Raw genomic sequence first — 17,346 nt, forward strand, 5'->3', positions numbered from 1 at the left:
GATTAGCTTAACCTTCTGACCGGCTTTTCGAATCTCTGCGGTGCTTTCCCAGAGATTCTTCCGTATCTGCCGCGTGGTATACGAAAAGTCTTCTGAAATAGAGTAGTCGGTGTCTTTTAGTTTCGAGCAGTTTTTCATTATGTTAACTTTCTCACGATGATCCATCAGCTTGATAATAACAGGTCGATGCTTGTTAGGTTGCTTGCGACCGATTCTATGAATTCTCTCGGCTGAAACAACTTTCGTGTCCATTTTGTCACAGAACACGCCTTTCAACACACTCTGTGACAGTTCTTCGTAAGTTTCATTCAGTTTTTCAGGAATTCCAAACACGATTACATTATTTCGCCTGCCCCGGTCTTCCAGGTCGACAAGCTTCCTTTCTAAGCCTGCAACTCGTGATTCTAGTTCCCGGCTTAAATCTCTGAATTCATTTATAGCTGATGTGAATTCTTCCACTTTGTGCAATTTGGCCTCAATTTCGCCCAGTCTCCGCTGAATATCTTTCTGGCCTTCAAGGAGCTGGGTCAGTAGCTGGTCAGTGGGTGGCCCAGGGTTGGACTCAACGTCGCCACACAGCATAAGAAGAGACAGTACGAAGTCACGACCAATAAAATAAACTTCAAGCACTCTACGTGGGCATGTCAGCTGGATAAAGGCACACATTATTGGATCTGATTGTAGAAACATTGCTACTAACCTGCATGAAAAACAGGAATGGATTTGACATGGTGTCGACTGGACGCCAGCTGACATGCCCACTGAAGAAGGACGATGGCAGGAGGGCTTTTATATCGCGGTTCGTCGATGACGTCGATGAGGTTGCACGTGGCGATCCCCAGCAGTCGCTCAGATTCGGAAATTCTTTTTCTTTTGCGCAGTCTCCGTGCTGGCGTAGGCGTTCAGCGAGGATGAATTCCGTGTTCACAGCGCCGGCTTCCGCAGTCGAGGCGATTAGGGCAAACTGCATGAAAACCAGGAATGGATTTGACATGGTGTCGACTGGACGCCAGCTGACATGCCCACAGCTGACATGAACTTATTAAAACATTTGTATAAGTTTGGTTTTCCTAGCTGTTTTCCTCGCGATTATTTGGAAGATGTTGTTGGGCTTGATGAGACGCCGACCGTAGCCTGGGAACCAGAAAAATTCAGGGGGCACTTTGTTGACCTAAACTGCGGTGAGGCGGAAGCCTTATGCGCGGTGTTGCTGCTTGTGTCACTGATGCGTTGTTAACATGTTAGGCTTCGCCTCTAAGAGTGAAACTTAATAGCGTCTTGCAACGCTGCCAGAGTCTATAGAACGCCATCGCCCGTTCGGTTCTACGCCTTGCTCGACGGTAAATTGGTTTTTGAGGAAAGGAAATGTAACTGTCTCTCATATCTCGGTGGACACCTAAACCTCGCCGTAGTGGGAAGGGAGGACGATGGTAGTGAACGAAGACACCGTATTCACTAGACGCGCCTTTGTTCATTCCAAACCATCGAGCTGGCATGGCGGAGTGGTTAGCATGCTCGTCTCGCACTCCGCAGACCGGGGTGCGATTCCCGAACTGGACCAATTTGTTACTCGGTTTTATTTATTCATCTGTCCCGACTAGAAAGATTATTTAGGTTAATAATTGAGTGATTAAGCAATTAACTAAACCCGGTCCCACTTACTGGTGACAAGACGAAGTACAATTGGCCACGTTTGAAATTCGTGCACTGTGACGTCAAGACTGTTTCGACCAATTGAAAAGCGTGAAATTTCTGTCGACAACTCCTGCTTACAACGATAAGGCATTAAAGGCTTCCGCCTTAATAATGGATCCCGCTAAGGCCCGACATCGGAGTTATGGCGCCGCTGCATGTGAGTGGCGTGCGCCGTTGAGCAGAGTGACCTCATAAGAGCGCTGCCCATTTCTTCGGGTGACGCTAGCAGCCAACCACTTCGGGAAGCCGGCGCAATTCCGGACGAATAAAGGTTGCCCCGCCACGAAGTACGCCTACGGAAATGTTCTCGTGCTCCACTAGTCGGACGCAGCAGATCGAAAGCAGTCCTTAGCTGTCGTCCAGACATAAGCTTGGCGGAGTTTGCTAATACCCTTGTTACACGGGCAGAGTTAACTGCGGTTAGCGCAACCGCGGTCAAGCGTAACCGCCGTTAGCGTATGTTACACGGCGGACCAAACCGCAGTTACGCGACTAACCGCGGTTTGGTGCAGCCTCAGAGTGCCGTCCGACGGCGCAGCAACAGCGTACTGCAGCACCGTCCCGCGATGCTCGAGCTGCACATTCTAGCGCTGTAATATGGAAAAAGGACCGCTCCCTGCGCCGCATCTTTAAAGTAGGCAACAAGTGTGCAACGCTCGCTGCACCGGCTTTCGAGAGCTGGCTGTGTTGGCGCCGCCTTCGAGCGCGGCGGACGACGGCGCTCTGACAGTGTGATATTCCCTAGTCGTCGCTAGGCCTAACTTGTTTCGCTTCGAAGCCACAGCGGACGGTGCTTTTGGATTAACCACCGCTACAGTAAATGGTCTACTCATTGCACTGCCTTACTGACTACACCATTGTCTCATGCTGAAAGCAAATATATGATCGATTTCAGCGACGGCTTAGCAGCGGAGCTAGCGTGCAAGAGATCGGGTGAGTCGCGGTCACGGTGTAAGAATATAAGAAATGTATTCTTACACCATGGTCGCGGTGCACCAGCGGCAGCTGCTACGCCCTAGCTTGTATCGCAGTTATTACTCCAACCGTCAACTCGGTACAGATCAGCGATCCTCGAAGAGGACACATTTTAATGCGGAAGCCTTTAATGCCTCATCGTTGTAAGCAAGGGTTGTCGACAGAAATGACACGGTTTTCAATTAATCGAAATGGTGTGACGTCACAGTGCGCGAATTTCAAACGGGGCCAATTGTACTTTGGCTAGTAACCTTGCGACCAATTAAAGGGATCGTATAGTGATGCTCCAACTAAGTGGAACTGAGTTTAGTTCATTGCTTAATTGACCAGTCAGACCAGATAAATAAATAAAACCGAAAAGGAATTTGGTCGAGTCCGGGAATCGAACCAGGGTCTCCGAAGTGCGAGACGAGCACGGTTACCACTCCGCCATGCCAGCTCGATGGTTTAGAATGAACAAAGGTGCATCTAGTGAATACGGTGTCTTCGTTCACTCCCATCTTCCTCCCTTCCCTTAAGGCGAGGTTCAGGTGTCCACCGAGATATGCGAGACAGATTTTTTTATTTTATTTATAGATACTGCGATCTTGTACAGATCATAGCAGGGTGGGACAAAACAAAATACGAGCATATAAACACACACAAATTCACAACATTTACAGGCACTTTTCAAACAGAAGTAAAGAATTTTGATTAACAGTCTCGCTATTAAGTTTATTCCAATCAGTAATTGTCCTCGGAAAAAAAGAATATTTAAAGCAGTTATTTCGCGCGTTCAAAGGGGTGATTGTTAGTGCATGCCTTTGTCTCGTGTTATAACCTGAGGAGTAAGAAAAATAATTAGAGGTATCAACTTTATAATGTCCTTTTATAAGCTGGAAAAAAAAACTTTAATCGACAAACACGATTGCGCTCAGTGACGGGGGGTAACCCACTTCGCCTCACGAGCTCACTTATAGATATGCACGGCCATATGAGTTAAAAACAAATCTAGCCACTTTATGCTGTATTCGCTCTAATTTCTGAATATTTGTTAACGTGAAAGGGTCCCAAATGATTACGGCATATTCTAGTAATGGACGGATGAGAGAATTGTAGGCCAATAGACGAACACTAGATGGGGATGACTTTAGGGAGCGCCTCAAGAAAAATAGCTTCCGCATTGAGTTTGCTACTACAGCGTCTATGTGTTTTGACCACGAAAGGTTGTTAGTAATCCATAGGCCCAAATATTTATACTCTGTCACTTCTAATAATGATATGCTGTTAGTACCGTACACATAATGAAGAGGCATTTTCTTGTTTGTAATTTTCATGAACACGGTTTTTTCAAAATTAATGCACATCTGCCATTTGTTGCACCACGCAACCACTTTCGCTAGGTCATTATTTAGACGCACCTGGTCGTCAACTGAAGACACCACTTGATACAGGATACAGTCATCCGCGTACAGCCTCACGCGAACTGAAAGATCGGCCACAATGTCATTAATAAACAAAAGAAATAAGAGTGGTCCCAAAACAGATCCCTGGGGGACGCCAGACATAACCCGGACACTGCTAGAAGAAATATTGTTCAGAGTGACGAACTGACATCTGTTCGAGAGATAAGCTTTAATCCATGCAAGTATCCTGTCATTTTTAATGTAATAACTTAATTTATGAATTAGTTTGTTATGTGACACCTTATCGAATGCTTTACGGAAATCCATGAATATTGCGTCTGTTTGTTTTCCCTGGTTAATCGACTGAGCAAAGTCATGCACAGTTTCAACTAACTGTGTACTTGTGGAAAACCCACGCCTGAAACCATGCTGAAAATCGGTAAGTACTTTGTGCTGTTCCAAGAAACCTAATATATGTTTATGAATTATATGTTCTAAAATTTTACATGATGTGGAAGTTAGAGATATGGGTCGGTAATTCTCGATGTGTGCTTTTTTTCCGGTTTTGTGCAGAGGTTTAATCGCGGCTGTCCTCCAGTCATCCGGTAAAGATCCGTCATGTAAAGATCTGTTGAATATTACTGTCAAGTACTTTGCGCACCACTCCGCATAGCGCTTCAAAAAAGTGTTTGTTATGTTATCGGGACCTGCTGATTTTTTGACATCAAGGTTCAAAAGCAAGTTACAAACACCAGTCTCTGAAATTACAACATCAGATATGGCAGGGAGTGCTGCAGAAAAGTTGGGCAGGCATCCATTATATTCTGTGAATACTGACTGAAAAAATTTGTTGAACGCAGAACAAACAACAGCCTCATCACGCACACATTTGCCGTCTACTATGAATTCGTTCGTGGAAGAAGATTTGGGCGTGATTTGGCGCCAGAATCTCTCGGGAGACGTTTTAATGAACGAGGGCAGGAGCGTTCCGTAATACTTTTTTTTGTCGCAAATTATTTTCTGCTTAAGTTCCTCTGAAATTGCTTCCACAATTGGTTTTAATGATGAATTCCTGCTTGATTTCTTTTTTAACCTTTTAAGCCTTCGCTGCAAGCGTAACGTCTCCCGAGAAATCCAAGGATTGCGGTACACAGACTTTTTTGCAATTTTGGGAACGAAACGGGCAATACAATGGGAGACGATCATTTTAAAAGTAAGCCATAGGTCATTCACACTATCAGTGCTATTCCTAAAATTCTCATAACATGAATCAAGCATGTCCAGAATAGATTCGTCTTCCGCACGCGAAAAATTGGGAAAAAATTGCACGCTAGTTTGACGATCTGGGTACACATTTGACAAGCTCAGCAGCACAGCTTTGTGATCGGATATTCCGTTTGTGACTTCACAGGCTACCAAATTGCGGATGGCACCACTGACAAAAAATAGATCTAGAATTGATCCCGCGGCTCCTTGCATTCTCGTAAAATTATTTACTACTTGCAGCAGGTCAAATGTGAACACAATGTCGAGCATTACAGTATCAGCATTATGGGCAGAGAATGATGAAAAGGTGTGCCAGTCAATATTAGGCAAGTTGAAATCACCAGCCAGTATTAGTCTATCGTCTCTTTTTACATGGCATTGTAAATATGCTCTTAAGTTTTCCAAGACCGCAACAGAAGAGTTGGGAGGCCTGTAAAAAACACCAAGAACAAAGCGAACCCTGTTGATGTATGTTTTGCAAAATATGGCTTCAATGCCTTCAGCATCAGGCATCCTGAAAAGTTGCAATGATGATTTCATTAAAATTGCCACTCCTCCACCTCTTCTGTCACAGTCACTACGAAAAACCTTATAATCTTTAGGTACAAATTCACTGTCAAATATTTCATTGCTTAGCCAGGTCTCGGTAAGCATGGCAACGTCCGCGTCATGTGAGAACAGCATGCCTTCGAGTTCTGCAGCTTTGTTTACGACGCTGCGACAGTTTATGTTAAGAATTTTGAAAACCAGACTGTTCCCTTGTTGGTGTCACTTTTGGTTTCTCGGGATTTTATACCGAGTGTTTCTTGCATTATCCCATCCGAACACGTTACCGTCGATGTTAAGCTTGTCAAACACCAGCTTAACCTTGGCACCATTGCTCTTTTCCCGAGATGCGCTTTCCCATAACTTTTTTCTGACGTCACGAATTCTTTTTGAGAAGTCTTCACTAACCGAAAAATCTGTGCCTTTCAACTTCGGGCATGCCTTCATTATTGAAGCCTTTTCTCGGTAGTCACTCAATTTTATGATGACAGGGCGATTCTTTGTTGATTTCATACCTATTCTGTGGCACCTTTCTATACTGTTTATTGCCACTCCTAACTTCTCGTCAAAAATTTCCCTTGTTATTTTCTCCCTAAGCTCTGCTTCTGATTCTTCATTCTCTTCTTTTATTCCGAAAATAAGTAGGTTGTTACTACGGCTCCTGTTTTCCAGGTCGTCTGTTTTATTTAACAGGTATGTAATGGTGCCTTCCATTTTAGTTACAGTCGACTTCAGGTCCTGCAATTCCGTTTTTAAAGTATTGATCGTTGCTACCTCATTTTCAAGATTTTTAATCCTATCTAGATACATTTCCTTTCCTCAAAAACCAATTTACCGATGAGCAAGGCGTACAACCGGACGGACGATGGCGTTCTGTGGACTCCCTGGCCTTTGCCCTGGCAGCGTTGCAAGACGCTGTCGCGTTCCACTCTCGGAGGCGAAGCTTAACATCTTAACCACACATCAGTGACACAAGCAGCAACACCGCGCTTGAGGCTTTCGCCTCTCCGCGCTTTACGTTAACAAAGCGCCCCACTGAATTTTTCAAATACCCTTATCCCGGTGCTTATTATTTACGACAACATGAAAGCTTAGCACGGTTTTCAGACGCTGGCGCCAGGGCTCCGTCGCAAAGGCGTGGCCTTGGCTGGATGGCTTGCAGGAGGTGCGCCGATGTATGTACTACGGCAGTGGAGGCAGCGCTGCCACCGGACGGCGCCGCCGGACGGCACTCTAGACACTGCGTTGTAAGGTATTTCAAATGTTGCTTCACTCTCCCGATCATCGCATCACTTCTTTCATTGCACCCGGCCGGTGGCTGCCGAAACAGAACGGTAGCGAGCCGTGTGCCAAGGGCGCACCGCGGTTTGAGATAACCGCAATCAAGTTCGGTAACCGCGGTTACGCTAAATGCGGTTACCTTGACAGATAGTTTTGAAATTTACGCAGCGCCACTTTAGTCTCCCGGACCATTCTGTCAGCTTCTCCGTTGGTGGCAGTGTGGTAAGGCACGCGAATGCCGTTCCGCGGCCAAAATTCCCTATCCCCGGACGAGGTAAGTCATTGCGTGGCTGCGTCATTCACAGTGATGTAACAGTTCCTTTCTACTGGACCTGCGAAGTCATGGTGAAGAATTGACCAGGGATCTAGTGGTCTAGTCCATGTTAGCATAGTACCGCTGGTGTGTCTTTGGCACGAGACTGACATATATGGCATCCAACCACAATCTCTTCGATGTGCTGGTCTAGACGTGGCCACCAGATATGACTGCGAGCGCGGCTTGTTTCATGGCCGTCATTCCACGATGACTGGAACCGCTTCTCGGAGGCCAGTGGAGATGACAACAGCTCACATTTACGGGGCAAACTCTAATCCAAGCCACGTTGTAGACTGCGGGACACGGCTGCCATCGCAGAGTCTCTTCCTGTGAAGACAGCTACTTTAACGGCCGCCTCTATCATCTCCTCGTGGTCTTCTGCAGTGCTGGGCAACGGCAGGACGTCGGCGTTTTGGTGTTTCGTTCTAGGACTATACAAAAACTTGTAGTTATAAGCGCCCAGTGTCGAGCACCAACGGTACGTTCGTGGGGATAAATAGGCGGAATTTGACGATCCGGTCGCATAATACCCAGAACAAGCTTCTGGTCCCGTCCAGCGACATACTGGCGGAAGTAATCCACAGCGAAGGCTATTGTAAGGCCTTCCTTGTCAAGTTGAGGTTAGTTTCGGTCTGACTTTTCCAATTTTCTGGAAGCATAGGCCACTAGGCTTTCTTTACCACAGTCATCCGGCTGGGCGAGAACTGCCCCAAGCCTGTATGGCGTTACGTCACATGACAGAAAAGTTGGCTTGTTCTCGTTGTAGTGCTGCAGAATTGGCGCAACGATAAGCATCTCTTTGAGTTTGTCCAAAGTCAAATAATGTTCACACTTCCAACTGACTCCTTTTTCAAGAAGTCGATGCAGATTCTCCGCAATCGTAGCGCGGTCCTTGGTGAACCGGCAGTAGAACGCGTGTGGTCCCATGAACGCTTAGAGCTCATTGTTATTGGTTGGTTCAGGCGCTTCAGCGATAGCGAGAACCTTCGCTTAGGTAGGTTTATTGGGGTTTAACGTCCCAAAGCGACTCAGGCTATGAGACGCCGTAGTGAAGGGCTCCGGAAATTTCGACAAGCTGTGGGTCTTTAACGTGAACTGACATCGCGCAGTACATGGGCCTCTAGAATTTTGCCTCCGTCGAAATTCGGCCGCCGCGGCCGGGATCGAACCCGCGTCTTCCGGGCCAGCAGCCGAGCGCCGTAACCACTGAGCCACCGCGGCGGGGCTTCTCTTTGGTAGGGTGCGGCCCCTTAGCGGAGATGCAGAACCCCAGATACTTAAGCTTGGGTACCAAAAACTAGCACTTAGCTAGCTTTCAAATCGGGCTGTTGGAGTAAGGCAGCAACTCGACGAAAAAGTTAGTTTCCCGCTTCTCCAGCGATGAGGATGTCATCCAAGTAGGCGACGCCATCCAAACCTTCTTGAGGGTTGTCCATGAACAGTTGGAAAATCAGAGGTGACACAGAGACGCCGAACGGCAGACGTTTCAGCTTGTAAAGACCATTGATAGTAATGATTCACACGCAGCTGTTGATAGATTTGTGTAATGTCTATATGACGCAGGCCTACAGAGCCTCACTCCAGCTCTAACCCCCGCCCCACCCCTCCCTAGATAACAAACAAGCAACGCTCTGGCGCAGACTACAGACACACTCTCTCCCCTCATCCCTTACCCTAGCCCACTATCATCCCTCCTTCCCCACTCCGGCATGCGCCCTATGCCCAGAACCCTTCGCCTCTTCCCTCCACATCCTTTCCCGCTTCCCGGCGGACCCTCCCCCGCGGGACCTAGAGAACCTCAAGACCTGGGAGGACTGGGAGACCCTGCTGCGCTCGGAGGACCCGGCCGTGCAGACCATCGCAACCGGCCGGGCTGCCAGTGTTATGGACCTTAGGAACATAAACACTTGAGTGCAGTCGGGTCGTGCGGGGACCCTGGGGCGTGCCCCGAATTCCTTGTGCAATAAAGTTTCTCTCTCTCTCTCTCTATTTGCGTAAAAATCTTGCCCCCACGGAGCGTAGCCAGTAACTAATTTGCTGTAGTTAGGGAGTATGAGGAGGACTGAATGCTCGCATTCACTGTCTGACGATAATCTCCGCCTGTGAGCCGAGCACCATTTTTCTTCCGAACAACGACCACCGATGTCGCCCAAGAGGAAGCTTGTACTGGTCCGGGATGCCTTAGTCTTGAAGCTTTGGCAGCTCCGCCAGAACGCTTTCACGCAATGCGAACGGCACTTGTCGACACTTGAGGAACTTTGAACGCGCGTCCGTCTTGAGTGGAAAGTGGACTTCTTTACCGATATGACCTTCGGGTGTCTCCTTGAAAACGTTAGCGCACTCAGTGAAAATACCCTTCATCGCATCTCGTCCCAGCAAAACTCGATCCAGCTTCTTTTATCACCCTTTGTGGAAGCTTGACTGTCCTCGCTATACCGGTATGTTCTCCGGATGCTGCAAACTCTCACCCGACCAAGTTGGCAACGTAGCGTTCTCCTTCTCGATGATCAGCGGCTTAGCCGGTCATAACGCATGCCTCGCTGATGAGCGAGAACGCAGAGCCGATGTCGACCTCCATCACAAGTAGCGTGCCCCGTCCAAGAAGAGTTGCGTGGCAAACGTCGGTACGACGCAAGTGACACGTTGTACAAAGTGTACAGTTGTCCCTCTACTTGGTGGCTGCTCTGCTTGAGCGCTGCGCCATACAAGCTGTGTCCTTTCTTTTGGAAATAATTGCAAATCGCATTCTTAAGCCAACAAACTATCCGGAAACGAAGCAGCGTGCGACTTACCAGGGTCGTGCTGTGTTCTCCTTACATCGTCGCAGTGCGCCGCCAGGGCGCTCACTCTGCCATTTGAGTGGATCCTTCTCACTCACCAGCCTGCCACGAAGCATCGCGTCGAGAGGCGGCATTATTTAAATGGTGCGAGGGAATCGAGACCGAAGACGTGCAAGCCACCATCGGAGTTCACCCAGGGCTTGCACCAAAATTGCACTCTGTCACATACCGCGAAACGATCTTGGAGGTAGAACTTGCGGCGTCCGACGGCTCGGAATCGAAGCAGTTGGTCAGCAGGGGGACCAGCGCACCTCAGCCGGGCGCCTCGGCAAACGCAGAGCGCGAATGGTGCTTTGCGTGCGCTCACCCCATGGATGGGCTTAGGAGCGGCGGCGCCAGGGTATCGAACCGGAACCGAACCCGAATTTTCGCCCGGAACCGGAACCGAACAGAACTCATATTTTTTCTCCGTCTTGGAACTGAACCCGAACCGGAACGATTCAAAGGAATCATTCCGAACTGGTTCGGGACCCGGTTCAGCCCCACTTTTTTTTGCACTTTTTTTGTTTTCGGATAAAATGAGATGATCTAGCGCATAGATTTACCCACCCGTAGCTGTCTGTGCTGCGAAGTGCGAAAATGGTACGCAGTACATGCGACAGCAAACTTACAGGACGTCTGGTGCCTGGGAGGGAGCCTAATTGTCGCTTCTGTAATGTACTACCGCCAATTCTAAAGACTTGTACGTCAGGTTTATGTGAAATCTTCAGTTATTACTCCTCCCATTTTACATATTTGCGTAAATCTTTAATAAAATTGTTAGGACTGCTCTAACTCAATAAAGCACTATATACACCAAATTTTTGCTTGCGTGCTTTCTTCTTTCAAACGATGCTTTCGACATCGGTGTACATGGAGCACCCCGTGGTATTCTCCAACACATAATAAATAATTTATATTTGAATTTCTTCTCGACCCTGTTTCGGTTCCACCAACATACGATGGCTGTGACGTGTAGTGAAAATTAGGTCGCGTGAGGTGCAATATAATGCCGATACTTCGTTGTAATTATAGGTCTCAGCGTTAACGTATCAGAGTTTGCATTAGCTTTCCCGCGCCTCACGTGACCTAATGTTGAACTCACGTCACAGCCATCATTCGGTTGATGAAACCGAAATAGCATGGGACAAAAAGTTAATTTGTGGCAATAGGCGAATACCACACGGTGATCCATGTGTTCTAATATCTATGGCGTCATTTGAAAGGAGAAAATACGCAATAAAACTGGGTGCCTATAGTCATTTTAGCACCGATTGAGCATGCCTTCCTTTTCTTTGCGTCATTTTCCATAAATAGATGAAATATTAGCGCGAGGACCCAACAACGTTGTGATGGTGGTTTTTGAGGAAAGTAAATGGCGCAGTAACTGTCTCACTTCTTGATGGACACCTGAACCGCATCGTAAGAGAGGGAGGAAGGTGGGACTCAAAGAAAAAATAGAAACAGGCGCAGTGTATATGCGCTGCTACTGCGCATGCGCAACTGGCTAGTGCGGCGGCGGTGCACACTAGCGGCGGCGCGCCAGCTGTGAGCCGTGTGACGTCGCTTCTCCTCGCGCATGCGCAGTATGGCCTTTCGTCAGCTGCTCGAAATGGCTCGGCGACTCGCGTAGTGTTGCTTTCGCAACAAAAAACCAACGCCACCGAAAGCAAAACCCGCCGAACGTTGTTTGGCAGCGTCCAACGAGGCACGGCAGGGCGTGGCTGACGGCAGCGGTAATTTGAAATCATACCCTCCGTGACGTCACACTGAACTTCCCCGCACTCCTCCGTTGTTTTCAGAAGTGCAAAATTTAATCATCGATTATGTCACTATTTTAAATGGTAGTGCAAAAATGGTAGTAAATGGTAGTATCGCAAAATTCTCAAGAAGTGGCGCAGTTGCCCTTTAACGTGCACTGGCATCACGCAGCACCCGGTGCCTTTTGCGTTTCGAGTCCATCGAAACGTGGTCCCCGGGGCTGGGTTCGAACCCGGGTACACCGAATAAGTAACCGAACGCCCAAACCACTGAGACATCGCAGTGGGTAGTGGAACATATACTTTTTGTCTCAGACAGCAGGTTCTAAATAAAACCCCTCACGATGGGTCTGTAGTGCAATAAAGAAAAAAAAAATGGCTCAATGGCTGTGGAGCTCGGCTGCTGATTCCAAAAATACAAAAACCAGCGTGCGCACGTCGAAAATCCCCAGCTGTTCTCCGTTAATCTTGAGCCCTCCACTACATCGTCTATCCTATAGCCTCAATGTCTACTCGACACGTTAAGTATTCCCAAAAGAAGGATGTGTAAATTGGTGCATTTTTTTTTTAGAATCTGCATATTCCTGTTTGCGCGCTACGGAAATACGCAACGAAAGGCGGGTTCTCAATGGTGGAGATGTACTAATAAGAAAAAAAATTAAATGCCGATTACACAAAAGGGCAATGCGGAAATACATTTGCTCGAAGGCATGCGATAGTGATTACGCCCAGAAAGATGCTACTGCGATGAAATGTAACTGCGGTGAAGTGATTTCGTTATGGCGATTCGCTGAAATCGTTCTGCTTTTAAGAAAAAAAATTTCTGCCATTCGCCAGCGCGCGGCTCCATCCGCTATTCTCGCACTGCTGGATCTTGAATTCTCTTATATACTTCTCACAGTCATACTTCCTGTTCTTAGTGTCTGACACGACATGCTTATGATTGGTGGCGTTTTTTTCGTAGAACGCTTGGGCGACTGAATACGTTGAGCTTTCACAACAATCTGGGTGATGGGGGGTGGGGAGATGGTTGAAAGCTTTTGAAGGTGCATTCTTACCAGCGAATGCCCGGATGTGCGCCCAGCGGAGTATTCATCAAGGATGGAGGCTGCTCGCGCGCACCCTCGCCAACACACACACACACACACACACACACACACACACACACACACACACACACACACACACACACACACACACACACACACACACACACACACACACACACGCACGCACGCACGCACGCACACGCACGCACGCACAGCGCGGTTATTTTTGGGAAAGCAGGCTATACTGCTAACGCAGTAAAAAGAACAGCTAAAAGAATATGCATACTCTAACCTGTGACTCCGAGTGGGATTCGTACCAATGGCGGCGCAACAGAAAACTCTGTTTACAGATGCTTTAGGCTACTCGGCTATCTTCTAGGCTTCTTTTTATGGTTGTTGCATTGAATATTTGGAACCTCTGTCACCCTCATCATGCCTTACTTGACCGCGTCGAATTCAGAGATCTCGGCATAAGGCCTCATGCCACCATAACTCCCTTTCTCCGGCCGCACATGAAAATTCCAGACGGTGCACACGTCAAGAAAGGGGAACCAGTCAGGAGGTTGAGCTTGCGCAGCATATTACTCCTGCGTTAAAGTGCACTGTTGTCTGAACAGTTACCTCGTTGAACGCGGCGGTTCTGCGTGTTCATCCATCATGCGGGTTTTCCACACGCTAAACAGTCCCATGAACACGAAGAGTTCGCACTGAATTCTGGAGTTTTTCATCGCAGACATAAATGTTATAATGAAATGTATCATGTCAATGGTTTTTTTTTTAAGAGACTGCTTAAGGATGTCCAAAAAGAACACAGCATCACGACAAAAATATCATTTTATTGCTCAAATTGTTTCTCGTTGCTCGCACAGGTAGAAATGCACTGACCACGGCACAAACGTTCCTTTGGCGCGAGGGTACGTCCTAACATGTAAGGTCCATGTCTGAAGCGTGAAGAAGGTTTTTGTGGCCGATTAGAGCTACAGTCGAGCCCACTTATAATGAACCTTACGGTCACGCTGGTTCCGTTCGTTATATCTGATGTTCGTAACAAGTGGATTCTTCGTAGAACAGCCAAAAATAGTAAGACCGCTAAAAGTGGCGTTTATTTCTTATAAAACTGCGTTATGCGTGCCTACTTGTGCAAAGCAGAGTCTGTCGCGGCTCTTTACAGGCTGCCTAGGGCGGTCATCTCGTCAAGACCTTGCTGCCAACTCTCAAATTTAGGGACGGGGTATAACTGATCATGGATGAAGTGTGCATGGCAACTGGTGTCAGGTCGGCCACATAAATGAGATTCCTGGCAGTAGGGAGAGCTCGCACTTGGTGTTCAACGTCTCCGTCAGAGCAGGCGCTTCTACTATTTTGTGGTCCGCAGGAACGTAGTTATCCGAGGAAACATTTGATCGGCTATGGATAAACGAAGCGTTTCCATAAATCTGCATGCGTCTGGTCACGCGTGTTTTCGAGCTTCTGTTGTTCGTGGGCTGATGCAGCGACGAAGTAGCGCAGTATGCATCCGTTGTACTGTCCGCTGCATGATAATGCCTGCACATGGTAGCGGCGCAAAAAATGGAGACGACTGGGCAGGCTATGCATACCACGTGACCGGCATGGCCAGCAAGGATTTCAGAATTATCAAATCGCTGCTGTTAGTTGATACGCGACCATGGCCAATAGTTTCGCTTTCGACGATGCCCCTAGCTTCCTCACGCGTACCGCACTTCTTCCATTCGGGATGCTTTGCCGAGCCGGCGAACGCGTAAGCAATGATTGCCCTCGTAGGCCATCGACGCGGGTTTGGCCGGCGGTTGCTTACTATTTCAATAGAGAGTTACAGCATATCGTTACCGTGTTTACCGTTTTTTTTTCTTTATTTGTTCTTCAGACAGTGTCTAAGAGGAGGCCAAGGCTAAAGGCTAAGAGCCTGACGAGGCCTTGGCCCCTTGTACAAATTTTTGCATCAACGAACAGAACTCAGGCATAATACGCCGGACTTTCGGGTTAGCGCTGCGCACGGCAATGCCGCCTTTTAATTCCATTTCTGGGTTGACATGTTCTTTCCGGCGCGGTGTCGTGAAGGTTGAAAGGCGCTATTTCATCTGCGTGCTTAGCGGAAGAACGACCTCTACAACCTCGGGGTAGTTCACCGCGCCAGCTCGTTCGCTATAACCGAGTGGTGTGGCCAGAGTTGTTCTCTGTATCTGCGACGAATTTCCGTTGCCCTTATGCATATTTTCAGGGTAGCACCACACCCGCTCGTAATAAGCGAGCTTCGTTTTATCTGTGGCCATTAAAGTGGGCTCCACTGTACATCCACCGACTTCGCTTTAATACACTAGTATCAAGAAGGTCTAGGTAAGGCTGTTGCCAATTTTTGCCAATTTGTGTCCGTGCAAAAACGAAGTGTTCTCAACCCATCCAAGTGTGTGTCTTTTTATCATACTCTTTTTATCAGAAGAAAAGAGGTTGACGTAATAAGCCAATGTCGTAATTTCTTACTGAGAAGCCACGATTAGCTGTGTTTTTGAAGATACTGAGCTGTAGGGGCTCGGGATATATAACGTGAGTCACAAAGGCGACGTCGAATAGGTGATTTAAATCAAATATGTGTGGTAAGTTCTGGATTTTAGGCAGAGCCAGTGGTCCCACGAGGCTCTCGTTGAGCGGCGCATGGGCGGTGGAGGGATTCTCGCACATGTTCTTACCATGTAGTAAAGCAGGGGAGCACTGGCAAGCCGGTTTCGGGGCGACAGATAGGTGTCTGTCTGTGTGTAGGTGCCGATACATGACAATTTCGTTTCTCAGTAGTGCGCGGGAACGTAGAGGGTGCGTGCGGCGGCAATTTTGGGGCCCCGTAACTACACTGCGTACGAGAAAGTCCCAACCGACTCAAGCTTCAAGGGAGATCTATTACTCGCGACGGGGTCTCCCAAACTGCTCAAGCAGGAGGGTCTTGTAGATGCAAAATCCACAGGCTTTTCGCCTTACACCTCATAAAGTGGATTATAGCGTATACGTAGCCGATTTTCATTAATTTCGAGTACATTTGATTTTGCGGCTCTTGCCGTAAATTCGTCTTGTTTACAAATAAAATTGGTAAAGTAATAACATCTCGCATTAAACAATTTTTTCATGCTTAAGTAACGCAGTAAATACGACAAAAGGAAGACGGGAGACGGCACGACAATGCAAGCAGGTTTATTAAACAGGACACTTGTCTTATCTACTGGGGGAAGCAATCGTTGCACTCGCTGCAATGCAAAGCAAAGTTGTACGACACCGCTACTTTTATTGCGAAGCAATACTACTTTCGCTATCTGCTCAGGCCGTGCAGTGCCGCGGCCGCATAGCCACGCTTGACCTTTCGCGTGACCTCGCTGCGTGACGTCATACCATCTGTGTAAAAACGGGGCCCCATCTCACGCCGTCGCCTTGCGCGGCGCATAGCCACGGCCTGACTCCCACTCCTCTCACCAGGGGCGCTGCGCGCTATGTGACGTCATACCATCTGTGTAAAACCGGGGCCCCATCTCACACCGTCGCCTTGCGCGGCGCATAGCGACGGCCGTGGCCTGACTCCCGCTCCTCTCACCAAGGGCGCTGCGCGCTACGTGACGTCATACCATCTGCTTAAAAACGGGGCCCCATCTCACGCCGTTGCCTTGCGCGGCGCATAGCCATGGCCGCGGCCTGACTGCGCTCTTCTCGTCAAGACCATGAGATGCCGCCTCCAGCCTATACGCTTCGGCAGGTTGCAAAGAGAAAGCATCAGCGAGCTATGGAGACAGAAGAACGAGAAGAACGGCAGCAGAACCACGTATTTCTTCGCAATTACCAGGCTTAACCAAGCTAAGCCACAGCCAATTTTTTTTTTCACCCATCTGTGATGTTCGAACAAATTCCCATTGCTTCCCCACTTAGAAAGACAAGTCTCTTGTTTAATCACCCTGACCCAATTGGTAGGGAGATGGTGGATGCCTTTATGATCAGGAAGGAAGCAGATGAGCGTGTTGCTTCACCATCCATCAATTTCATAGATAAGGAGTCAGGCTTTCTTGGCAACTGTGTGAGGTCCAGGAGATAGGGGAGTGCCGTCTACTGTGGAATATAGTCTTCGAATTTCGTTGAAAAAGATGTCATGACTCGACTATGATGTGCATGCGCAGTATGGTTTTCTAGTTTTAATCTTTGTTTTTCTGTTTTTTGGGCTGTTCACTGTGTCCTGCGCCTTCATATACTTTTCCGAGAATGTAA

At 48.0% G+C, this 17,346-nt stretch overlaps 1 protein-coding gene across 1 annotated transcript in view; it reads left to right on the forward strand.

The window, feature by feature from the left end:
• Window positions 1–17,346, forward strand: part of LOC149365171 (acetylcholinesterase-like) — a 102,767-nt gene that overhangs the window by 81,265 nt on the left and 4,156 nt on the right. The window contains exon 9 of the mRNA XM_089568164.1: window positions 13,070–13,072. Within this exon, the coding sequence (XP_089424290.1) occupies window positions 13,070–13,072 (3 nt within the window). The remainder of the gene's footprint in view (window positions 1–13,069; window positions 13,073–17,346) is intronic.

This window comes from Amblyomma mixtum, chromosome 1 (assembly GCF_055824585.1).
Source record: "Amblyomma mixtum isolate Tamu chromosome 1, ASM5582458v1, whole genome shotgun sequence".
Classification (NCBI taxonomy): domain Eukaryota; kingdom Metazoa; phylum Arthropoda; class Arachnida; order Ixodida; family Ixodidae; genus Amblyomma; species Amblyomma mixtum.